Raw genomic sequence first — 26,035 nt, 5'->3', positions numbered from 1 at the left:
TTGGCTGAGTACTACTACTCAAAGCTAATTTTCCCTATGGGGATAGCTGAAGCTAACTCAGAAAAGGGATGGAAAAAATTAGATGAGAGGGTCAGAGTACCCAGTCTCTTATTTAAGATTCCAAGGTTAGATTGTGGTCCCCATTGGACCCCTGGGCAGAAGGGCCAGTGTGGTACATTGGAGACATAGGAAAACTAAATTCGCATGGGCATCCAGGGTGCTCTGTACTCAGTCAGCAAATATTTGTTGAGTACCTGTTTTGAGCCAGGTTTTGGCAATGCAGAGGTGAACGTGACAGGATGTGGTCCCTATCTTCATGAACTTACAGTAAAATAAATTCTTCACTGCTGTTCCTAGACTTTGGATGTTTAGTTTGAGTTGTCTTTGTTATATCCAGGTGGCTGGATTTATGGATCTGCAGTTATAAACTTTGATGTTTGCATTGGAGGAATAGATTTTTGAATTAACATATGAAATTAAGAAAATAAACCAATACTTACTGAGTTTCTATGTGCCAAAAATGATAGTGTTTTCTTCCTATAGTGTGGTTTTAATTTTGTTCCTTAAAATACATTGCAAGGTAGATATTAGCCCCCCTTTTAAAGAGTTTTTTTAAACTTGCCCAAGGCCTCACAACCGGTAGCAGAACTAGAATTCAGTGCAATACTATTTCACTTCAGAGCCCATCCATACTATGGGAGTGGACCTGATTACCTAAGAGTAATTGAATTTCATTAGAATGAGAAGAGAAAAAGGGTTATTTAGAGTTCAGCATTTAAAGGATGGGAGGAGACATTGATTTCAACAAAAGATACTTGAAAGGTCAGAGGAGAACTAGGAGAGCTTTATGAAACTATGCCAGTAGAGGAGAGCTTCAGGGAGGATCATACTGCCTAGGCTGCCAAAAGAACAAGTAGGGGGTGTTTCCCTGGTGGCGCAGTGGTTAAGAATCTGCCTGCCAATGCAGGGGACATGGGTTCGAGCCTACTGGTCCGGGAAGAGCCCACATGCTGTGGAGCAACTAAGCCCGTGTGCCACAACTACTGGGCCTGCACTCTAGAGCCTGGGAGCCAAAACTACTGAGCCCATCTGACACAACTACTGAGCCCACGCGCCACAACTACTGAAGCCTGTGCGCCTATAGCCCGTGCTCTGCAGCAAGAGAAGACACTGCAATGAGAAGCCCGCGCACTGCAATGAAGAGTAGCCCCTGCTTCGCCGCAACTAGAGAAAGCCTGCGCACAACAATGAAGACCCAGTGCAGCCAAAAATAAATAAGTTAAAAAAAAAAAAAAAAAGAACAAGTAGGATGAAGCTTTTTTTTAAAAAATTTATTTTAGAGTCTATTGTATTTGGCAGCTAGGAGTTTATTTGTAACATAGGCAGTTGTTTCTCTAGCTAATGGTAGGAGTTGAAATCAGATTGCATAGAAGCTTGTGTGGTGAATGAAAAGAGAAGGGGTGATCTTGAAATAGCATTTTTTCAAGAAATTTATTAGTGAAGGCAAAGTATTGTATAAACAGACAACGTGCAAGTTTCTAGGAACAGGTTAAGTATTGAGTAAGAAAGGTTGTAGGTGAGAACAGATGTGAGAAAAGCAGTAAAGGGTTGATTGCATCAGCAACTGTACTGGAGTATTGACAATTTGCAAGTAATCATAACTGGAGTAAAGGGTTTTGTCATGCTTATTCTCAGACCTGATTTTAACTCAGAACAGCTGAAAACAAGTTGCTTCAGTGTCATTCCACTAATTAAATTTTGGACCGAGGCTTCAAATGCCAAAAACCCAAGGACCTTTGGGAGAGATTTACAAATATTTTGAAGTCAAGCAGTTATATATAATTGTTTTAGATGTTGCATAGTTTTTCTTTGTAGCTTTTCTGGAATAACAGTGACTGAGTCACTTGAATGATTGGTCTAGTGTTAAAATTTATAATCTTAAATCCAGAGACGACTTTTGATAACCTTTTATTTATTTTCTTCTAGGTGCTATTTTATTCTTGACTTTTTTTCAAGATTATTTTTCTCACTTAAATTATAAAAATCATTTAACATCTTTAAATATTCTTTGAAACATGATTATTAATTTTGGTATATTTCCAAATATATATATTTATCAGTATATCAGTTTATTTAATTATTTTCCCATTTATATTAATATTTTTTGCTGTTTATAATATTAGGAATATCTTTGTACATAGATCTCCTCTTGATTTTAGAGCAAGTGTTTTTCAAGCAAATGTGCTGTTATATTCACTGCAACATAAAAATCTTGGAGTAGTTGTGAATTGTTTTATATTTTCAGATTAAAGGTATGTGTGTAGATAAATGGATAGATGGATGAATAGATAGATAGATAATGCTTTTAACATTCATACTTTTCTTTCTCAGGAATTCTTTGTTGCTTTGCGTCTTGTGGCATGTGCCCAGAATGGATTGGAGGTTTCACTGAGTAGTTTGAACCTGGCTGTTCCTCCACCAAGATTTGTAAGAAATGCTTTTAAATTTAAATTGTATTTTAAAAAATGATACCACATGATTTGAAAATTAAAATTTACTATATTAAAAAAATTTTCCCTCAACCCCTATCACTCAGCTACCCGATTTTCTTTCTTATGGCTGCTGCTGTTATTAGTTTCTTGTGTATCTTCCAGTTATTATATGTGTATATAAAGACATAAATACCTATATCCTCAGTTTACATGAATTGTAGCATACTATACACATGATTCTATGCCTTTTTAAATAACTTGATATGTTTTGGAGATCTTTACATAAAAGCTTCCTCATTCTTTTTTACAGCTGGATAGTATTTCCGTACTTCTGTTTACCTTAATTTATTTAACTTCCTATTGGTAGGCTTTTAGCTTGCTTCCAGTCTTTTATTATTTAAAACATGCTGCAATGAATAATAACCTTGAATCTGTGTCAGTTTGCATCTGCAGAAATATATGTGTAACCTCTCAGAAGTGGAATTGCTGTTTCAAAAGTTTGTGCATTGTAATTTTCACATATAATATCTACTTGTCTTCCATAGTGGTTGTATTAGTTCACAGTCCCACCAGCAATTGGTTGAGTGTACTTCTGCTAACATACTGTTGTCAAACTTTTGGTCCTTGTCAATATGATAGGTGACAAATGGAATGTAAGTGTAGTTTTAATTTGTCCTTTTGGTTTTATGGAGTGAAGTTGAGTAGTTTTTCTCATGCTTATGAGCCATTTACATTGCCTTTATGTGAAATGTCTGTTTGTAACCTTTGTCCATTTTTCTTTGGTTGTTTGTCTTTTCTAATTGAATTCTAGAGCCTTTTTATATATTAGGGAAACAGTTCTTTGTCTGTATGAGTTGCAAATATTTTCTCCCAGTTTGCCATTTGTCTTTTGACTTTGTGGTGATTTTTTTTTTTCCATAAAGAAGTCATTGTTTTTAATGTAAATTAATTATTAGGATTTAAGTTTTTTAATGGTTTCTTTGTTCACATTTACATTAGTCCTGATGTAAGGTATGTGTATGGATTCAAATTTATGTTTCTTCAAGATGGCTACCTTTTAGACTTAATACAGTTTATTGAATAATCAATCTTTTCCATACCGATTAGAAATGCCGCCTCAATCATGTGCTGAATTCTCATATGTATTTTGGTTTTTTTCTGGATTTTTTCTGTTCATACCCATTGATCTGTTTATCCATATGCTCATCTCACATTGTTTCAATCATCATATTTGGTAATTTATATCTGATAGGGCTAGTCCTCCCCACCCTACTCCTTTCTTTTCAGAAGTTTCACGGCTCTTCTTGCTTGGTTTTTTTAAAAAAATTATTTATTTATTTATTTATTTTTGGCTGTGTTGGGTCTTCGTTTCTGTGCGAGGGCTTTCTCTACTTGAGGTGAGCGGGGGCCACTCTTCATCGCGGTGCGTGGGCCTCTCACTATCGCGGCCTCTCTTGTTGTGGAGCACAGGCTCCAGATGCGCAGGCTCAGTAGTTGTGGTTCACGGGCCTAGTTGCTCCACGGCATGTGGGATCTTCCCAGACCAGGGCTCGAACCCGTGTCCCCTGCATTGGCAGGCAGATTCTCAACCACTGCGCCACCAGGGAAGCCCCCCTTCTTGCTTGTTTTTAAATTCAGTATTTTAGTATTTGGTCTGAGTATTAAGAATTTAACTTCAGTTTTGAGAATTTCTGTACTTTGAAGTTTAGTTGTGGAGTCAGAGGGTGAATTTAGGGATTTGTTGCCTAACTATACTATTATAAAAAATTTTCAAACATATTCATCTGTCTCTGCAAGCAAATAAACATAATAACTTGGGCATGGTGTTGATAGATTCATGTACTTGTAACTTAGAAATCTTAAGTTGAGTTCTTGTTCCAGTCAGCTTTCCTTAAATAGTGTAGGGAAAATTGATCAGTTAACAGGGCCATAAATATTTTTGTTACATTCAGATATCTTTATCTTGATTTCAGTTGTAATAGGATTTCTTCTATAAGACTTAACATGTTTTAGTTAGTGCTGCACAGTCATTTAGTTAGCTCCGCTAACTCAGCTTACTCAGTTTTTGTTTCATTTGTACTCAGATGAAGGTCTAATAGAGTTAATGTATAATAGTGTCCTTTGTGCATTGAGATCCAACATTTTGTCTGAGTATTTTTAAATCCAAAGATTATTTTCTCTTCATTGTTTATTGATGTGAGGATTTCAGCCCTTCATGTGCTATATTTTCCTTTTTAGCATGATACCAGTAGTCCTTTGCTAATCAGCAGAACTTCTGCAGCTGAGCTCCCATGGGCTGTAAAAGTAAGTAAACTTTGTAACTGTTCTCTCTTTTACTTCACTTTACTTCCTACCTACATAATCCTTTCCCCCTACTTCCAAAATATATTGCAGTCTGCGTTAGACTTTCATTTTTTACTGTGGAGGAAATACTGGTACTAGAAATTGCTTGAGGGATGTTACAGCTCTGTCAGTCATTTTACGACAGTTAGTATTGGCTTAATCTCATTTCTGTTATAGTGTAAACTAAAAATGGTGATCTCATAATCTTGTATTAACTAAAATATTTGATGAATAGGTAGTTTACCCCACTGGTACTATTTCTTGTTTGAAAAGTTCTACTTAACTAGATATTCTCTTTATGGCTCTAAAACACTTCTTTATGAAATCTTTTTCTAAAATGGGTATTTTGCATTACAGTTATTTGGAGGCACCAAAATGGTTATAGCTATCTTATCAAATTTTAAAAATCATAATTTTAAAATAGAATATAACAGATCAAATAACCTGTAATAGATGTGTACAGTTTTATCAGAAAACCATTTTCGTTTGTATGCCTGTGTATGCTTGTATGCTATTAACTTTAAAAAGTGTAAGGATCTGGCCTTGACTTGGAAAATCATGAACAATAGCTTTTTATGTTACACAAATAACTTTCTGGGATTTTAGAAATACCTTGTTATTGATAAAAAGAAATCTTGCTTTGGGAAAAATGGGGGAAACTTGATGTCTATTTCTGTGGCAATGATTTCCTTTTTTTTTTTTTTTAATTTGTTTGAGTTTGAAATGTAACTAAATACCATGTTTAGAAAGTCATAGAATGTCACTAACTAGCTGTGTGTTCTTACAAAAGTTACTGTTTTGCTTTGGATCTGTTTGAGTGAGAGGGTTGGACTAGATGCTCTTCTCGAAGCCCTTTGATCACTAAAATCTTTTGATTTTAACCTAACAGTAGAAAGGCAAAGATAGTATTCCAGCTACAAAAGGGATGGAGGGGATTCTAGACTTTTGAGTGGAGTAACTTTTAAATTATTATTTACTATAATATATTTTGATGAAAGTGAAAAATGTTTTTTAAATGATAGTTTTAAAAATGTTGTCTATTCTTTGAGGACTCGATTTTTAAAACTGCAGTTAAATTCCTTTCACCATTATTTGACTTTGATCTTTTTTGTATTATAGTCTGAAGATAAGGCCAAATATGATGCAATTTTTGATAGTTTAAGCCCAGTGAATGGATTTCTGTCTGGTGATAAAGTGAAACCAGTGTTGCTCAACTCTAAGTTACCTGTGGATATTCTTGGAAGAGTAAGATATTAAATTCTAAATGTAACTTTTATGTGTTTTAATTTTTTATCTACCAGGAACACTTAAAACTACATAGATCTTATTTTGAAGTTGTATTATAGAATTTTTTGTGTTTTGACTTAATATATAAAATTACTGCCAATTTCTTTCTTTCTTTGGTTATTCCCTCTAACATATGAGTGTTTGAAATTAGCTATATATAATCCTTTTAGGTAGGTCCTTTTTTCTTTGAGCTGTATGCTCTGACCTCCGAATTCCTTGATTTAATTTCCAGAGACCATCACTGCATCTGCCATTTACTCTGCGGCTGTATCATACAGCCTGGTTAAAGCAATAGTTTCATCTCTGAAATCATATATTCTACTCTCTGAAGAGAACTTCTTGTCTTTCTAGATTTCTTTGCTAGATACTTGCAAGACTAATTCTTTGACCTCATCAAGACCTTTTTTTATTTATTTTTATTAATTTAAAAAAATTATTTATTTATTTATTTATTTATTTATTTTTGTGTGCGTTGGGTCTTCGCTGCTGCTTGCGAGCTTTCTCTAGTTGTGGTGAGCGGGGTCTACTCTTTGTTGCAGTGCACGGGCTTCTCATTGCGGTGGCTTTTCTTGTTGTGGAGCATGGGCTCTAGGCACGCGGGCTTCAGTAGTTGCAGCACACGAGCTCAGTAGTTGTGGCTCAAGGGCTCTAGAGCGCAGGCTCAGTAGTTGTGGCGCACAGGCTTAGTTGCTCTGTGGCATGTGGGATCTTCCAGGACCAGGGCTCGAACCTGTGTCCCCTGCATTGGCAGGTGGATTCTTAACCACTGCGCCACCAGGATGCCCGACCTCATCAAGACCTTTAAATCAGACTCTTTTATTTTCCCCATCTTTTGAATTTACTGTTTTCCTCATCTGTCTTGGATTTTTTTGGTCCACTGTTTCATGTCAGTATCCTTAGCTTCCTTTGCCATGTTTTCTAACTTTTCTCCTGCCTGGTGAAAATCCAACCTTGCATGAAGCTAATTATCTGCCTTCTCTCTGGTTGCATTCAGACTACTGAGAAAGTCTAGTAAGATTGGTATCATCATAATTTCATGATCTTCAGCTGGGTTTTCCATACTGCAGCCACTCTTGTGCTGTTTCCATTGTGATTTCTCAATACCCCTCTTTATATTTCAAACCTTATCTACTCTCATTAAACCTCTAGTCCTTTCTTTAATTCCTTGCTTAGTCAGACTACATGGGGTCAAATCCTGGTTACACCATTTCTGAACTGTATGACCTTGGGCAAATCATTAGAAAACCATGTCTCAGTTTTCTAATCTTTAAAATTAGCATGGTTCCCAGTTTGTAGGGTTATACAAATTAAATGTGATAATGTATATAAAGTACCTAGCACAGTGCTTGGTACATACTCTTTGATCGCTGCTACCATGATCATGATGATAACGACTCACCACCACAACACCAGTACTACTGGATCAGTGTTGTATAGTTTAGGTGCTCAATAAATATAATAAATATTAATTTAAAAGCTATTTTCTAATATTGTTTTTCATTAATTATTTTTCTATTGTGTGATCTGTGTGAGATTTCTAAACTATAAATATAATCTTGTTATTTTTTACTTAAAAGTTACCCTCTTAGGTAGCTTCCCATTGCATTTAGGAAAAAGTCTAAACTCCAAGGCATTCAGTGACCAGGCACTTGCTTGTTTTCACTCCTGTCTCTTACCAGTATACCTTCTCTTACTGTCCCAAGTAAAATTTTGTTGAATATCTTAAATACCTTCATTTCAAGGATTTAACATAGTTTATAGCTGGTCTAAAGCTATGGATTCTACTCTAGAGTTAGACCAAATATACCAGGGCCTTTTAGATTTTATATTTAGTTTGTATGCCCTGGACATTAGTTGGCTAATGATTAATAATACAGTGTTCATTGGACACTTATTTCAGATGATTAGAGATTCTGTATTATAGGGAAAACAATAATGGACTTGGTTGGAAGTCTTCACATTGAAAACTGATTCTGTTACGTAATAATAGTTGCATGATCCTAGATAAGTCATGTAGTCTCAGGTCTAAAACAGGTTTTATAGTACCACATGGAGTTGTTGCATGAATTAACTGAGATGTTGTTTTTGAAAAAGCATTATAGTTGTTTAAAGTACTGTGTTACATAATTGTTTTCTTACTTGAGAGGAACAAAATATTTTCTTTAAAAATTTGCAAAGGAATTTCTGTTTAAAAATACTTGGTATTAAGAATTATTATTTCTTTTTACAGTAATGTTAATATAGCATATAATAGTGATTTAATAAAATGGTCAGCATAAGTGAGATTTCTCAGAGAAATAGATGTTATAATGTTTAGGCAAAACTTTTTCCTCCATTTAGGTATTGGATGTATACAGTTAGCACGTGAAATGACAGAATGTTAATCTTTCCTAATTCTTTTCTTTTTAAGGTTTGGGAGTTGAGTGATATTGACCATGATGGAATGCTTGACAGAGATGAGTTTGCAGTTGTAAGTAACATAATGCTTTTGAAATCTTAAACATCTTAATGGTTTTCTCAAGTGAAAATTTCCCCTTTTTGTTTATCTTTAGAGGTAAACTACATTTCTCTTAAAATTGATTGTATGACTGTATTTACCTAGAATTTATAGGTAGTCAATAAATATTATTAAACAAATGGATAATGAATGTTTTTGCCATCTTCATTTTATTTGACTTTAAGGTACATAAGAATACATGCTTTGGATAATGTACTCTAAAGATGCTGAGTATAATCTTTTGAATCCCAACGTGACCAGGCATCTCAGTACCTACTTCTGCTGTGGAATGACTTTACTTCAGATATATCCCTGAATTTTCACATTTATTTGATTAAAGGAAAAGATGAATAACATAATAGTTTCACGTCATTTATGAAGGCAGAGAAGGTTTTGACATCTTATCTGAAGACATGTTATCCTTAGTAACTGGTTAGTTAATTCCGCATAGAGTTGTTTTCATGGCTTCCTTAAAGGTTAGATAAAACTCTGATGTGAAACTCATGAATGGTAAATCTCTAATCCCCCCCTTGAATCTCTTATTTGGAAATTAATATTTTCAAATTTTCTCTATTTTGCTAAGAAATTGTCCATTTCTTTGACTTTCAGATTTGCCACAGATTTGCACTATTCTTTAATCTCTTCTGGGTTTATGGTTGGGTTCCTTTCTGTTTCCAAATCTTATGTGTTTTTTGCTTCTTCTCATTCTTTGTTTAATTGGATTTTTTCTGGCCTATTGATCTTTTAAAAGAGCCATCTTTTGGATTTATTTATCTTTTCTATTATGTTTTGACTTTCTATTTCACTCTTTTCCACTTTTATCTCAATTCCTTCTATCCAGTTTGTTTTGATTTACTTTTTAATACATTTCTGAAGATAAGTACTAAGTCCCTTTGTTTTTTATCATCTTTAATATTGAAAACATTTAAAGGACGTATTTTCCTCTAAATACAGATTTAGCTGGATTCCATAGATATTGGTACAAAGTGTTCTCCTTTTCACTCCTTTTTAGATAATTTTTAAATTTTCCTTGGTCATCTATTTAGGAATATGCTTTTTAATTTCAAAGTAGTTAAGTTTGTTTGGTTTTTGTTACCTTTGTATATACTTTCAGCTTGATTAGATTTTGGCTGGTGAATGTGGTCTTTAAAATTTTGTTAAGGTTTTCTTTGTTGCCAAGGTTGCAACCTGTTTTTACATGTGTTTCCTGGATATGTCAACATTTCTGTTCAGAAGATATTAGACTTCTGTAAATCCATTTTAGTGATTTTATTGACTACACTTCAGTTTCTCTTTGTCCTTACTTTTCTTTTTTTTGCCCTTTCATAAATTTTATTCTGTTTATATCCTAGGAGCGAAACAAAATAGGCAGAGCACATTTTATCACATTTGAAAAAATATATACAGAAATAGAAATTTTTTTCCTTATAAAGACAAAAATTAAAAATTTCAAAGGAGCATTTGTATAAGCATAGTTAAGCTAGGTAGCCAATAGCATTATCTTCATTTGATAAAACAGTAGTATTTCCTAAGGTAAGTGAGCAAACACAGTTTATCTTATGCCCTGAAGCCTTCTCCTAGGCAACTTTTTTTTTTTGTAATGAAAGTAAATTTTCATTAAAAGAATAATTTAAGAATAAACACACATTTGTAGGAAATTACTACTTTAAAAATTAATGAACATCCATATACCTTCTCCTAGATTTACTAATTTTAACCATTTTGCCACGTTTGATTTCCTTCTATGTGCGTTCCTCAGAAATTTTTTCCAACTTTATCCTGCTTAGTGCCTTTAATTTTGAATTCCAGCTTGTGTGATATTAATACTGCTTCTGCTCTCTTTTTATTTGGATTACTTGATATTTCTTATGCTTAAAATGTCTCTCTTAAAAATGTCACTGCTGATTTTAATTTTTTACCTAATTTGACAGTTTTTGTCTTTTAAGATAATGAGCTGTGTATTGATTTTATTCCCCCTACCAGATCCTGTTTATTTTACATTATTATTTTCTCTTTTTTCCTCTTCCTTATTGTTCCTAGTTATCAAGTTGTGATTCATTCATTTCCCCCCTCTAATTAATTTGGAAATTCTGTTATAATGTCTATTCCATTAATGGTTAATACACCCTTCCTTGTACTTACCATACTTATTGCTCCAGTATTTGAAAAAAAAATTGTTAGCCCTCATTCAAGTAAAATAAGACCTTTAGATTATTTTCACTTCTTTCTCCTTCGCCTCCCAACCCCAGAAGATTTTAGAACATTTTTTGTAACTAAAATTCTAGATTTTACTCAGTTAATTTAATTCTTTTGGTTCTAGGATTTCCTTTGTCAATTTTAATTTAATTTCCTTTTGTCAGTATTAATAGTCTCACTAGCATTCTTCTGGTAGAATTTGCCTGATAAATCTTTTTCCATCTTTTTACTTTTGTGACTGAGGCAATATAGTCCACACTATTTTAAAAAATTATAATTACTACAACATAGCCAGTGTAACTGAGCCTGCAAGTCATTGATCTTTATTTATAAGCATCAGTATTTTTAAAAACTGAATTTTAAGGGTTTCTTTGAAAATTGAAGTAATTTTTTAAATGCTTTTGCAACAGTAGAATAACTAAACTCTATAAACATTTTAAATTATGTTCCTATATAAGTAAAGATAATGTACTTATTCATATGATCAGTTCTTTTGGATTATGACAATTTATACTTTGTCAATTTTTGGTTTGTTGAAGTATAACAGTATTTTTTCCTTTCTTGTTATGTATTATTTTACTAATTAATCAAAACTATTGAACATGAGAGTATTTATGCTTAAGATTTAACTCTAAAATTCTTACCCATTTAAAAAAAATTTTATTTATTTATTTGGCTTGTGGGGTCTTAGTTTCAGCGTGCGGGATCTTCACTGTGGCATGTGGAGTCTTTCATTGTGGCATACGGAGTCCTTCATTGTGGCGTGCGGGCTCTTTGTTCCAGTACATGGACTTCTCTCTAATTGTGGCATGTGGGCTCAGCAGTTGCACTCATGGGCTCTCTAGTTGTGACGCACGGGCTCTCTAGTTGCGGCACGCAGGCGCCAGAGCGCGCAGGCTCAGTGGTTATGGCATGTGGGCTCTCTAGTTGTGGCACATGAGCTCTAGAGCTCATGGGATTAGTTGTCGTGGCACGTGAGCTTAGTTGTCCCACGGCATGTGGGATCTTAGTGGGATTGAACCTGCGTCCCCTGCATTGGCAGGTGGATTCTTAACTACTGGACCACCAGGGAAGTCCTCTTACCCATTTTCTTTTAATATTTATTTATTTATTTGGCTGTGCTGGGTCTTAGTTGTGGCACACGGGATCTTCATTGCTGCATGTGTGGTCTTTGTTGCGGCACGTGGGATCTTTAGTTGTGGCACATGGGCTCTTAGTTGCGGCATGCGGGATCTTTTTAGTTGTGACATGTGGGATCTTTAGTTGCGGCATGTGAACTTCATTGCAGCATGTGACCAGGAATTGAGCCCCCTGCATTGTAAGCATGGAGTCTTAAGCACTGGACCACCAGGGAAGTCCCCCCATTTTCCTTTAGATAAAATGGTGCTTTATGTTTGTTTTAAAGATCCAGTATCTGCTCTGTGTTTATTATATTTTATTTTAAAAAAAATTTTTATTGAGGGATTTCCCTGGTGGTCCAGTGGCTAAGACTCCATGCTCCCAATGCAGGGGGCCTGGGTTCGATCCCTGGTCAGGGAACTAGATCCCACATGCCACAAGTAAGAGTTCGCATGCCTCAACTAAGAGTTTGCATGCCGCAACTAAAGATCCCACATGCCACAACTAAAGATCCCGCATGCCGTAACGGAGGTCCCACACTGGCAATGAAGATCCCACGGGCCGCAACTAAGACTCGGCACAGCCAAATAAATAAATAAATATTAAAAAAGAATTTTTTATTGAAATCTAGTTGATTTACAATGTTGTGTTAGTTTCAGGTGTACAGCAATGTGATTCAGTTATACATATATATATATAAAAATATATATTCTTTTTGAACATTCTCTTCCATTATAGGTTATTACAAGATATTGAATATAGTTCCCTATGCTATACAGTAGGTCCTTGTTGGTTATCTATTTTATATATAGTAGTGCATATATTTTAATCCCAAACTCCTAATTTATACCCCCACCTTTGGTAACCATAAGTTTGTTTTCTATGTCTGTGAGTCTGTTTCTGTTTTGTAAATAAGTTCATTTGTATCATTTGTTTAGATTCCAGATATAAGTGATATCGTATGATATTTGTCTAACTTACTTCACTTAGTATGATAATCTTTAGGTCCATCTATGTCACTGCAAATGGTATTATTTCATTCTTTTTTATGGCTGAATAATATTCCACTGTATATGTACACCACATCTTCCTTATCCATTCATGTCAATAGACACTTAGGTTGCTTCCGTGTCTTGGCTATTTTAAATAGTGCTGCAGTGAACATTGGGGTGCACTCATCTTTTCAAATTATGTTTTTCTCCAGATATGTGCCCAGTAGTGGGATTGTAGGATCATATGGTAGCTTTATTTTTAGTTTTTAAGGAACCTCCATACTGTTCTCTGTAATGGCTGTACCAGTTTACATTTCCACAAACAGTGAAGGAGGGTTCTTTTTTCTCCACATCCTCTCCAGCATTTTTTATTTGTAGACTTTTTGTTGTTGACCATTACGCCCAGTGTGAGGTGATACCTCATTGTAGTTTTCATTTGCATTTCTCTAAGAATTAGTGATGTTGAGCATCTTTAAATGTGCCTTTTGGCCATTTGTATGTCTTCTTTGGAGAAATGTCTGTTTATGTCTTCTACTCATTTTCTGATTGGGTTGGGTTTTTTTTGATATTGAGCTATATGAACTGTTTGTATATTTTAGAGATTAATCCCTTGTTGGTCACATTGTTTGCAAATATTTTCTCTTATTCCATAGGTTGTCTTTTTGTTTCTGGTTTCCTTTGCTGTGCAAAAGCTTTTAAGTTTCATTAGGTCCCATTTGTTTATTTCTGTTTTTATTTCCATTACTCCAGAAGACGGATCCAACAAGATACTGCTGCGATTTGTGTCAGAGTGTTCTGCCTGTGTTTTCCCCTAGGAGTTTTATGGTTTCAGGTCTTACATTTAGTTCTTTAATCCATTTTGAGTTTATTTTTGTGTATGGTATGGTGTTAGAGAATGTTCGGATTTTTTAAAAAATTTATTTAATTAATTTATTTATGTCTGTGTCGGGTCTTCATTGCAGCACATGGGCTTCTCTCTAGTTGTGGTGTGTGGGCTTCTCTCTAGTTGCAGCATGTGGGTTTTTTTCTAGTTGTGGTGTGTGGGTTTTCTCTCTCTAGTGGCGTGCGGGCTCCAGAGTCCGTGGGCTCTGTAGTTTGCGGCATGCAGGCTCTCTTGTTGAGGCACATGAGATCAGTAGTTGTGGTGTGTGGGCTTAGTTGCCCTGCGGCATGTGGGATCTTAGTCCCCGACCAAGAATCGAACCTGTGTCCCCTGCCTTGGAAGGTGGATTCTTTACCACTGGACCACCAGGGAAGTCCTGAGAATGTTTTAATTTCATTCTTTTATTTGTAGGTGTCCAGTTTCCCAGCACCACTTATTGAAGAGACTGTCTTTTCTCCATTGCATATTCTTGCCTCCTTTGTTGTAGATAGCTGACCTTATGTGTATGGGTTTATTTCTGGGCTTTCTACCCTGTTCCATTGATCTATATTTCTGTTTTTGTGCCAGTACCATACCGTTTTGATTGCTGTAGCTTTGCTGTGTAGTCTAAACTCAGGGAGCCTGGTTCCTCCAGCTTCGTCTTTCTTTCTCAAGATTGCTTTGGCTGTTTGGGGTCTTTTTTATTTCCATATAAATTAAAAAAATTTTTTTGTTCTAGTTCTGTAAAAAATGCCTTTGGTGATTTGATAGGGATTGCATTGAATCTGTAGATTGCCTTGGGTAGTACAGTCATTTTAACAATATTGATTCTTCCAATCCAAGAACATGGTATATCTTTCCATTTATTTGTGTCATCTTTGATTTCTATCATCAGATACTTACAGTTTTTGGATTACAGGTTTTTTGCCTCCTTAAGTAGGTTTATTCCTGGTATTTTATTCTTTTTGATGCAATAGTAAATGGAATTGTTTCCTTAATTTCTCTTTCTGACCTTTCTTTGTTAGTGTACAGAAATGCAATGGATTCCTGTGTATTAATTTTGTATCCTGCACCTTTACTGAATTCACTGATGAGCAGTAGTAGTTTTCTGGTAGTGTCTTTAGGATTTTTCTATGATAAATGTATGATATGTATGATATGTCATCTGCAAACAGTGACAGTTTTACTACTTCTTTTCCAGTTTGAATTCCTTTTATTTCTTTTTCTTTTCTGATTGCTGTGGCTAGGACTTCCAAAACTGTGTTGAATAACAGTGGTGAGAGTGGACATCCTTGTCTTTTTCCTGATTTTAGAGGAAATGCTTTCAGCTTTTCACCATTGAGTGTGATGTTGCCTGTGAATTTGTCATATATGGCCTTTATTATGTTGAGGTAGGTCCCTGCTATGCCCACTTTCTGGAGAGTTTTTATCATAAATGGATGTTGAATTTTGTCAAAAGGTATTTTGGCATCTATTAAGCTGCTCATATGGTTTTTAGTCTTCCATTTGTTAATGTGGTGTATCACACTGATTGATTTGTGTATATTGAAAAATCCTTGCATCCCTGGGATAAATCCCACTTCATCATGGTTTATGATCCTTTTAATGTATTGTTGGATTTGGTTTAATAGTATTTTGTTGAGGATTTTTGTGTTCATCAGTGATATTGGCCTGTAATTTTCTTTTATTATTTATTTATTTATTTATTTATTATTTTGGCTGCTCCAGGTCTTAGTTGCAGCATGTGGGATTTTCATTGCAGCATGCGGGCTTCTTAGTTGTGGCATGCAGACTCTTAGTTGCAGCATGCAGACTTCTTAGTTGCGGCATGCGAACTCTTAGTTGTAGCATGCATGCGGGATCTAGTTCCCTGACCAGGGATCGAACCTGGGCCCCCTGTATTGGGAGCATGGAGTCTTACCCACTGGACCACAAGGCAAGTCCTGTAATTTTCTTTCTTTGTGGTATCTTTGTTTGGTTTAGGTATCAGGGTGATGGTGGTCTCATAGAATGAGTTTGGAAGTGTTCCTTCCTCTGCAATTTTTTCGAATAGTTTCAGAAGGATAGGTGTTAACTCTTCTTTGAATTTTTGGTAGAATTCACCTATGAAGCTATCTGGTCTTGGACTTTAGTTTGTTGGGAGTTTTTCAATCACAGATTCAGTTTCAGTATTTGTATTTGGTCTGTTCATATTTTCTGTTTCTTCCTGGTTCAGTCTTCGGAGATTGTACCTTTCTAAGAATTTGTCCATTTCTTCTAGGTTGTCCATTTTATTGGCATTAGAGTTGCTTGTAGTAGTCTTTTATGGTCCTTTGTATTTCTCTGTTGCCTGTTGTAATTTGTCTTGTTTCATTTCTAATTTTATTGATTTGTGCCCTGTTCCTTTTTTTCTTGATGAGTCTGGCTAAAGTTTTATCAATTTTGTTAATGTTTTCAAAGAACTAGGTTTTAGTTCTGTTGATCTTTTTTTTTTTTTTTCTTTTGGTCTCTATTTCATTTATTTCTTCTTTGATCTTTATGATTTCTTTCCTTCTACTAACTTTGGGTTTTGTTTGTTCTGATTTCTCTAGTTGCTTTAGGTGTAAGGTTAGGTTGTTTATTTGAGATTTTTCTTGTTTCCTGAGGTAAGCTTGTATTGCTGTAGACTTCTCTCATAGAACTGCCTTTGCTGCATCCGATAGGTTTTAGATCGTCATGTTTTCATTTTCATTTGTCTCTAGATATTTTTTTATTTCCTCTGTCTTCTTCAGTGATCCGTTGGTTGTTTAGTAGCATACTGTTTAGCCTCCACGTGTTTGTGTTTTTTGCAGTTTTTTTCTTGTAGTTGATTTCTAATCTCATGGGGTTGTGATTGGAAAGATGCTTGATACAATTTTCAGTTTTCTTAAATTTACTGAGGCTTGCTTTGTAGCCCAGCATGTGATCTATCCTGGAGAATGTTCCATGCCCACTTGAGAAGAAATTGTAATCTGCTGTTTTTGGATGGAATGCCCTATAAATATCAATTAAATCTATCTGGTCTGTTGTGTCATTTAAAGCTTCTGTTTCCTTATTTATTTTCATTTTGGATGATACGTCCATTGGTGTAAGTGAGGTGTTAAAGTCCCCCACTATTATTGTGTTACTGTCAATTTCCTCTTTTATAGCTGTTAGCAGTTGCCTTATGTATTGAGGTGCTCCTATGTTGGGTGCATATATATTTATAATTGTTATATTTTCTTCTTGGATTGATCCCTTGATCATTATGTAGTGTCCTTCCTTGTCTCTTGTAACATTCTTTATTTTAAAGTCTATTTTGTCTGATTTGAGTATTGCTACTCCAGCTTTCCTCTGATTCCCATTTACAGGGAATACCTTTTTTTATCCTCTCACTTTCAGTTTGTATGTGTCTGTAGATCTGAAGTGGGTCTCTTGTAGATAGCATATATTTGGGTCTTGTTTTTGTATCCATTCAGCCAGTCTTTGTCTTTTGGTTGGAGCTTTTAATACATTTTCATTTAAGGTAATTATTGATATGTATGTTCTTACTGCCATTTTGTTAATTGTTTTGGGTTTGTCTTTGTAGGTCTTTTTTCTGCCTTTCCTCTTTTGTTCTCATCTCTCTTGTGATTTGATGACTTTCCTTAGCGTTGTGCTTGGATTCCTTTTTTCTTACATGTGTGTATATTTATTATAGATTTTTGGTTTGTGGTTACCATGAGGATTCAGTATAGCAGTCTATATATATTTCCATGATTGTTTTAAGTTGCTGATCTTTTTATTTCAAGTGCATTTCAGATATCCTGCTTTTGTATTCTCCTCTTCTCGTGATTTTTGTTTTAGATATCATATTTGTGTGTGGATGATTTCCTACCTTTACTGTAGGTTTGCTTTAACCAGTGAGCTTTCCCATTTCGTAATTTTCTTGTTTCTCATTTTGGCCTTTTCTTTTCCACCTAGAGAAGTTCCTTTAGCATTTTTCATAAAGCTGGTTTGGTGGTGCTGAATTCTTTTAGCTTTCGCTTGTCTGTAAAGCTTTTGATTTCTCCATCAAATCTGAAAAAGAGCCTTGCTGGGTAGAGTATTCTCAGTTGTAGGTTTTTGTTTTTCATCACTTTAAGGGTATCATGCCACTCCCTTCTGGGCTGCAGAATTTCTGCTGAAAAGTCAGCTGATAACCTTATGGGGATTCCCTTGTATGTTATTTGTTGCTTTTCACTTGTTGCTTTTAATATTTTTTCTTTCTCTTTAATTTTTGTCAATTTGATTACTGTGTGTCTTGGCATGTTCCTCCTTGGGTTGATGCTGTATGGTACTCTCTGCGCTTCCTGGACTTGGGTGACTGCTTCCTTTCCCATGTTAGGAAAGTTTTCAGCTATTATCTCTTCAGGTATCTTCTCAGGCCCTTTCTCTCTCTTCTCCTTCTGGGACCCCTATAATGTTAATGTTGGTACATTTGATGTTGTCTCAGAGGTCTCTTAAACTGTTCTCGTTTCTTTTCAGACTTTTTTCTTTATTCTGTTCTGTGGCAGTGATTTCCAGCACCCTGTCTTCCAGCTCCCTTGTCCATTCTTTTGCCTCATTTATTCTTCTGTTGATTCCTTCTAGTTTATTTTTTATTTCAATTATTGTATTCTTCAACTGTGGTTGTTCTTTATTTTTTCTAATTCTTTGTTAAAAACTTTTTTTAACTTCTCACTTTGTGCATGCATTCTTTTCCTGAGTTCTTGGATCATCTTTACGATCATTGCTCTGAACTCTTTCTTGGGTAGATTGCCTATCTCCACGTCACTTAGTTGTTTTTCTGAGGTTTTATCTTGTTCCTTTGTCTGGAACATATTCCTCTGCCATCTCATTTTGTCTAAGGTTCTATTTGTATTTTTATGTATGTGGAAGGTTAGTTATGTTTCTTGACCTTGGAGAAGTGGCCCTCTGTAGGGGAGGTCCTATGTGTCCCAGCAGTACACCCCCCTCTCATCACCCAATGACCAGGGACCAGTTGGTCCCAGGGTAGGTTCTGACCTTTGTTTGCAGGCTGAGTTCCACAGGCACTGGGACTGTATATTTCTTGCTTCTGGTGTCTGCCCGCTGGTGGGTGAGGCTGGTCTAGCTTCCTTGTGGGAGGGGCAGATCCCTGCCCGCTCCACTCCGGTGGAGTTGGATCTTGGCCCTCTGGTGGGCAGGGCCATGTCAAGGGGCGTGTCTGGAGGTGGCTGTGGTCTCAGGAAGTCTTTAGGCAGCCTGTCTGTTGATGGGTGGGACTGTGTTCCTGCCCTGTTGGTTGTTTGGCCTGAGGCATCCCAGCACAGGAACCTATAGGCTGTTGGGTGGGGCCAGGTCTTGGTGTTAATGTCCCAAGTAAGATGTCAGCCTTCACTCCTGGGTATGTTTGCCACCAGCTTTGATGTCCCAAGAGAGAGTCATAGCCACCACCCACCTCTGCAGGAGACCATCCAAGACCAACAGGTAGGTCTGGCCTAGGCTCCTGTGAATTCACTGCATTTGCCTTGGTTCCTGGTAATAAGACCTTGTGTGCATCCTTCAAGAGTGAAGTTTCTGTTTCCCCCAGTCCTATGGAGTTCCTGCGATCAAGACCCGCTGACCTTCAAAGCCAAGTGCTCTGGGGGCTCCTCCTCCCGATGCCAGACCCCCAGGCTGGGGAGCCTCTTGTGAGGCTCAGAACTCTCACTCCTGTGGGAGAACTTCTGTGATATAATTATCTCCAGTTTGTGGGTCACCCACCTAGGGGGTATGGGATTTGATTATATCACAAGTGTGCCCCTTCTACCATCTTGTTGTGATTTCCTCTTTGTCTTTGGATGTAGCATATCTTTTTTTGGTAGGTTCCAGTCTTTTTTATTGATGATTGTTCAGCAGTTAGTTGTGATTTTGGTGTTCTTGTGGGAGGAGTGAGCTCAAGGTCTTCTACTCCACCATCTTGTCTTGTTTTCCTCACTGGGCGCCCCAGCAGGAACAGAGCACAGAGGTCCCGAGAGCCCTGTTACCAGGTCTTGTTAATGCAGCTTGTATACAGTCATCTTTGGTAAACCCTGAGAAAGTAGAGAGTAAATGATGTGGGAGCATTCAGAAAAAGGAAGGCTCTGTGCTGCTATTTAAGAAAAAAACATCCTGGATAAAAGTCAGCATGGCCCTCCTCAGATGTTGGGACGCATACAGGAGCTCTTTTCTCCTGCACACGTGACCACATGCAGGCATTTGTCCCAAAGCCAAAGTGTATGTTTATTTTTTGAATGGGAATAAAAATGAAGTTAATGAGAAATTCTAACTTGGTTTCTTGAATTGCAATATGGATTTTTAAAAAGAATAACTTCTTATTTCACTAATGAACCAAAACTTGGTTGAACCTGAGTCTTTATGTTGAAGACTTATCTTTAAAAATTCTTAACCAAACCAAATTCTTTCTTTCCTTTTATAGCGTAGATGGGATTTTTGGTCGGTTTACTTTTTTAATTGGAATAAATAAAGTTGAGGTTAGTGAGATATTCTAACTTGTATAACTTCTCTTGCTTTGTGAACCTTTACTGAACGGTCCTTATTTCTTTTCAAATGTAAATGCTTTTTTATATTCTCTGAAACCTAGTGGTTTAATTAAAAATCCAGAATCTAGAATATCTTGGAGGTTTTTTGGGGTTTTTTTAACTGAATTTGTAAAGGTCAAGCCTTAGCCTGCCTTGGGTGTTCTGGCCACAACTAAAATGACTTTTGAAGACTTACTTTCAGGAATCATTTCTGTAGTTCATAAAATGACTTTTGAGAGGGGCATGTGTGTATGTATACACACAAAAATAAAGTGGATTTAAAAAATAATTTCTATATCCTTGAATGTTGATTTTTTTAAATGTCTGTGACTATTATTGGTATTCTATTTGCTCATTAATGAATTCTATGATTAGAGAATAAGGATATTGGAAATACATCTTCCTGAGTTTTACTTCTGACTTAGCTTAGGAGAGAGTCTCTGACAGGGTATTAAGGGGACATTTTGCAAATGGGCCAAATTTTCCTCTCTGGTATTTGTTTGAAAACTCAAAATGTATATAAAATTATGGTATTGGTATTGAACCAAGGGAAGTGACTAATAATCATGTTAAAGTTTATTGTTCCCTTTGTTGGGATAAGTTCCACCAGTATGCAGTCCTATTCTATGAAATAGTTCTTTGTTTTATTGAGCCTGAAACCATGGCTTTCAAACTTACTGGGAAGACCCCTAAATCTAGTAATTTACTATTTGGTAAATGAGCTTATGCTTATGCTTTTTCATAGATTTTTAGAGTTGGACAAGATTCTGTAAATTAGCTCCTCTAAGCAGATCAGTTAGTGGCAGAGCCAGGGCTGAGCCTGGGCCTTCTAGATAATGCTGGGTTTTTTTTGGTTTGTTTTTCTTTTTGGCTGCCTTGGGTCTTTGTTGCTGCATGTGGGCTTTTCTCTAGTTGTGGCGAGCGGGGGCTACTCTTTGTTGTGGTGCACAGGCTTCTCATCGCAGTGGATTCTCTTGTTACGGAGCATGGGCTCTAGGTGTGCAGGCTTCAGTGGTTGCAGCACGCGAGCCCTAGAGGTGCGTGAGCTTCAGTAGTTGCGGTGCGTGGGCTTTGTAGTTGTGGCTAGCAGGTTCTAGAGCACAGCCTCAGTAGTTGTGGTGCACAGGCTTAGTTGCTCCACGGCATGTGGGATCTTTCCGGACCAGGGATCGAACCCATATCCCCTGCATTGGCAGGTGGATTCTTAACCACTGCGCCACCAGGGAAGTTCCAATCATGCTGTTTTTGTTTTTGTTTTTTTGTTTATTTGTTTTTTAAAAAATAAACTTTAAATTTTGGAATGGTTTTAAATTTACAGAAAAGTTGCAGATAGAGTACAGAGATTTCCTCAGTACCCCTCATCCCACTTCCCCTACTATTAACATATTACATTGCCATGGTACATATGTCAAAACTAAAACCAACATTGGTACATTACTGTTAATTGAACTCTAAGCTTTATATGCATTTCACCAGTGTTTCCTTTATGTCCCAGGATCCCTTCTAGACTACCACACTACATTTAATTGCTATGCCTACTTAGTCTCTCTAGTCTATGATAGTTTCTCAGTGTTGCTTTTTTTTTTTTTTTTAATAACTTTGACATTGTCTAGGAGTACTAGCTGGGTATGTCTGATGTTTTTCTCGTGATTAGACTGGGGGTATGGGTTTTTGGAAAGAGTACCACAGATGTAGAATATCTTTCTCATCACATTTATCAGGGGTGGGGGGGGTACATGATGTCCACATGCCTTCACTGGTGATGTTAACCTTCATCACTTGGTTAAGGTGGTGTTCGCCAGGTTTCTTCACTATAATTTCCCTCTTATCCTTCTCTACTCTTTGGAGAGGTAGACTCATGCTCCTTTTACCTTGTATTCTGTCTTCCTGTCTATCTATTGGTTTTTACATTCTTACTAAGTCTTAAATTTTTCTGTCAGGTAAGTTCTTAGACTGAAGGTGGTCTAAATTTTTGTCAGTAGCATTTGTTGGATCCTCATTATGTGAAGAGTTTTTGGCACTTGGAGATTTATTACACATCTCTCTTTCTTTCTCTCTCTTAACATGTTCACATTGCACTGAAATTAACTTTTTACATGTTTGCTGCTTCTTCTGTTGGGTTGTAAAAATGAGAGATCTCTTCACTTCTGTATTTGTAATGCCTAGCACAGTGTCTGCTGGCTAGAAATTTTTCAGTAAATGTTTTGTTGAACTAAATTGATGAAGGAAACCTGTATTACTTGGAAAACACAACAAACATCTGATAGTTTCATCCTAGTTTGCTATTATTAGAAATTAAAACTGGGAGTTCAACTGATTGAATAGACCAACAAGCAAACAAAACTCCTTAGGAAACTCCTAAAATACTGGTTCTCAAAGTATGGTCTCCCATAAACAATGTCAACATCACCAGTTAACTTATTAGAAATGCAAATTCTCAGGCTGTACCTCAAACCAACTGAATAAGAATCTCTGGGGTTGTGTCAAAAAACCTGTGTTTTAACAAGCCCTCCAGGTGATTCTAATGGCCAGAAATTTGAGAAATACTCCCTAAAAGCATAGAGGATGAAAAAAATCAAAGAAAGAGAACAGCTAGTGGTAATTGACTGCAACAGTCAAACTGGTCCCCTCTTTCCCTGCTGTCTCTATCCATGAGTAAGCTTAGGTTTATTTTATTTTATTTTATTTTTTTTTTAAAGGTTTTATTTATTTATTTATTTATTTATTTATTTATGGCTGTGTTGGGTCTTCGTTTCTGTGCGAGGGCTTTCTCTAGTTGTGGCAAGCGGGGCCACTCTTCATCGCGGTGCGCGGGCCTCTCATTATCGCGGCCTCTCTTGTTGCGGAGAACAGGCTCCAGACGCGCAGGCTCAGTAATTGTGGCTCACGGGCCTAGTTGCTCCGTGGCATGTGGGATCTTCCCAGACCAGGGCTCGAACCCGTGTCCCCTGCATTGGCAGGCAGATTCTCAACCACTGCGCCACCAGGGAAGCCCCTTAGGTTTATTTTTGATGCATTTACCTTGAAATCATCAAAAAGATATATGAAATGCTTCTTAGTTAAGTGTCTATCTCTAGCTGTGCAAATGCATTTGCCTAGTACATAGTACATATCAGTTTAAAAACTAGTTGCTGGCCAGGGTTTTTTTTTTTTTTTTTTTTTTTTTGGCAAGCGTTGTACATCATTTGATTTAGTTGCTGTATTTGTTTCAATGACATGCTTTGATTAGGATAAAGTACAATATAATAAGAACAAAATCATAATTCAACCGTATACTGTTCACTTTTTCTATTTTATTTGGTGGAAAAATTTTTGACTTCAGTTTTGTCAGGAAAATTATTTTCAAGGCAACATGAACTTACTAATATATTTTTTTAACTTTCAAAAACTGTGTTGTCTGTTGGCAGCAGATGGCTGACATAGCTTTTTTGCTTCAAGTGTCCACTCTTCCAGGAAATGACTCCCATCTGTAGCAAGAGGAATGCTGACCTTTAGTGTGCATGTTAGTCACTTCTTTTAGCTCAGTGCCAAGCTAATAATATTACATATATTGTGAATTTGGTTGAAAGTATGTGCTAGCCAGATTGTTTTCTTTCTGGAGTTTCAAGCTTTTGGAAATAGAAAGTTTGTGGGGTTTTTTGTATTTAATAATTAAAAATAATTTTAATAGGTAATACCTTCTCATGGTTCAGAAATCAGTACAATATAAGAAGATATTCAGTGGAAAAAAATGTCAGTCCCATCCTTGCCGTCAACTGCTCCATTTACACCTACTCTATATATTCTTATTTATCCTGCCTTTCTTGTTTATCCTCCTAGACTTTCTTAATGGAAACAGAAACAGATATGAATAATTATTATCCCCTTACCATAAAGGTTACACATTATTATTATACATACACACTGTTCACCGCTATACTTTTTTCATGTTAACATAGTATCTTGGATATCTTTTCACACAGAGGGCTCCATGATTCTTTTTCTGGTCAGCTTTATTAAGGACGACTTTACATACAATGCACTGCATTCCATTTAAGTATATAATTTGATGAGTTTTGACAATTGTATATATCTGTGAAGGTACCGCCGCAGTTAAGATACAGAATATTTCCCATGGATTTGCTTTTTTTGGGGCGGGTGGGGGGTTTGTTTGTTTGAGAGTATTTCATTGTATGGGTATACCATAGTTTTTTAAACCAGTCTTTGCTGATGAGCACTTGGGTGCTGATACAAACAATTCTATAATTAAAAACCTATTTCATACAGCATTTCCTATGCAGGCAGGTAGAGGATATCTGAGGATAGACTCCCAGATGTCAGATTGCTGAGCCAAAAGGGAAATAAATAATTTGGTAGATGTTGCCAAAATACGCTTCAGTAGTCTTGGTACCAGTTTGAGCTCTCACTAGCAATGTACGAGAGTGCCTGTTTGCCTAGTCTAGCTAACAAATTGTGTTATGAAACTTTGGACTTTTGCAATTAGAAGGAAAATGGTATTTTCATATAGTTTTAACTTGCCATTTTCTTGGGAGTGGAAGTGAGCATATTTTTGTAAGTTAAAGGATGGGCCATTTGTGATATATACTTTTCTGTAAAGTATCTGTTAATACTCTTAGCCCATTTTCTTACTGGATTTTGTGGGTTTTTTCTGTTAATGTCTAAGTATTATTTATATATTAGGGAAGTTAATTCTTTCTTTGCAAATATTTTTTTTCCCAGGTTGTTTTCTTTTGACATTACAAGACCTTTACTTGAAGGGTGTGTGTCTAAGTTTTCACTGCTTAGGATATCTTCCTAAAAGTTGCTTAGTTTTGATGTATTTCCTTTTCTCCGTCCTTCCTTTCATCTCTCCCTCTTTTCCTCTTTCTTTCCTTCCCAGCCTTATTTCTTAATAAAAGGATTTGAGGCAGCTTGAGGATGCTTTTTTGTTGAACAATAATCAGTTCATGGGTGGATGTTGTTAAATAATTTTAATATATATGACCCTGGTTCATCTGTTTTGAAGGCCATGTTTTTGGTATACTGCGCATTGGAGAAAGAACCTGTGCCAGTGTCCTTGCCTCCAGCCTTGGTGCCACCTTCTAAGAGGAAAACGGTCAGTATATCAGGCTCTGTGCGGTTGATCCCCTCTTCAACATCAGCCAAGGAACCTTACCACTCCTTACCACCTGTAGGCATTTTACCTACCGAAGCACCATTAAGACAGGTATAGATTTATCAGTGTTAAAGGACTTTTTTTAAAAAACAAAATGCATGGCATTTAACAGTTGATTGCTTGATGAAGATGGAAGGAGCAATCAAAGGGATCAAAAATTCAGAGCTCCCTCTGGTTGAACCTATATAATGTGATGTCCTAGAGAAGACAGATAATCCTCTCCTGCACTTGGCCTTACTTAGGTCATATGGATGTTTCATTGGCTTTGCCTTGATCTACCTGGAATTAAAGTTGGAGAAAGAAGATACTCCATGTTAATCCGGCATGCTTGCCCTGGCAAAGTTAATAGATGTTTTGTTTGTTTAATCTCTAGTTAACTCTTGATTCTTTGGGATCAAATTTTCCAATTTGGGGTTGTTCAAGGCCTTTTTTTTCCTACAACCTGCTTCTTGTTAGGTTGAGTAAAGGAAAATAATGACAGAATATGCAAATCAGCCAGTTTGGCTACAGTTAAGAACGGGGAATGAAACTATAAAAAAATGGAGATTTAGAATTATCTGAATCTTTTGTTTAT

At 36.3% G+C, this 26,035-nt stretch overlaps 1 protein-coding gene across 4 annotated transcripts in view; it reads left to right on the top strand.

Annotated features, from left to right (window-relative positions):
• The window catches only part of EPS15 (epidermal growth factor receptor pathway substrate 15), a 160,421-nt gene that overhangs the window by 37,730 nt on the left and 96,656 nt on the right, over positions 1 to 26,035 (top strand). For 3 of the 4 annotated variants that reach the window (XM_057556970.1, XM_057556967.1, XM_057556979.1), the window contains exons 5-9: positions 2,392 to 2,487; positions 4,731 to 4,796; positions 5,955 to 6,080; positions 8,533 to 8,592; positions 25,312 to 25,512. In XM_057556970.1, the coding sequence (XP_057412953.1) occupies positions 2,392 to 2,487; positions 4,731 to 4,796; positions 5,955 to 6,080; positions 8,533 to 8,592; positions 25,312 to 25,512 (549 nt within the window). The remainder of the gene's footprint in view (positions 1 to 2,391; positions 2,488 to 4,730; positions 4,797 to 5,954; positions 6,081 to 8,532; positions 8,593 to 25,311; positions 25,513 to 26,035) is intronic. The other variant, XM_057556973.1, reaches the window with a different exon arrangement.

This window comes from Balaenoptera acutorostrata, chromosome 1 (genome assembly GCF_949987535.1).
Source record: "Balaenoptera acutorostrata chromosome 1, mBalAcu1.1, whole genome shotgun sequence".
Taxonomy (NCBI): Eukaryota; Metazoa; Chordata; class Mammalia; order Artiodactyla; family Balaenopteridae; genus Balaenoptera; species Balaenoptera acutorostrata.
This window is presented reverse-complemented; position numbering and strand designations above follow the sequence as displayed.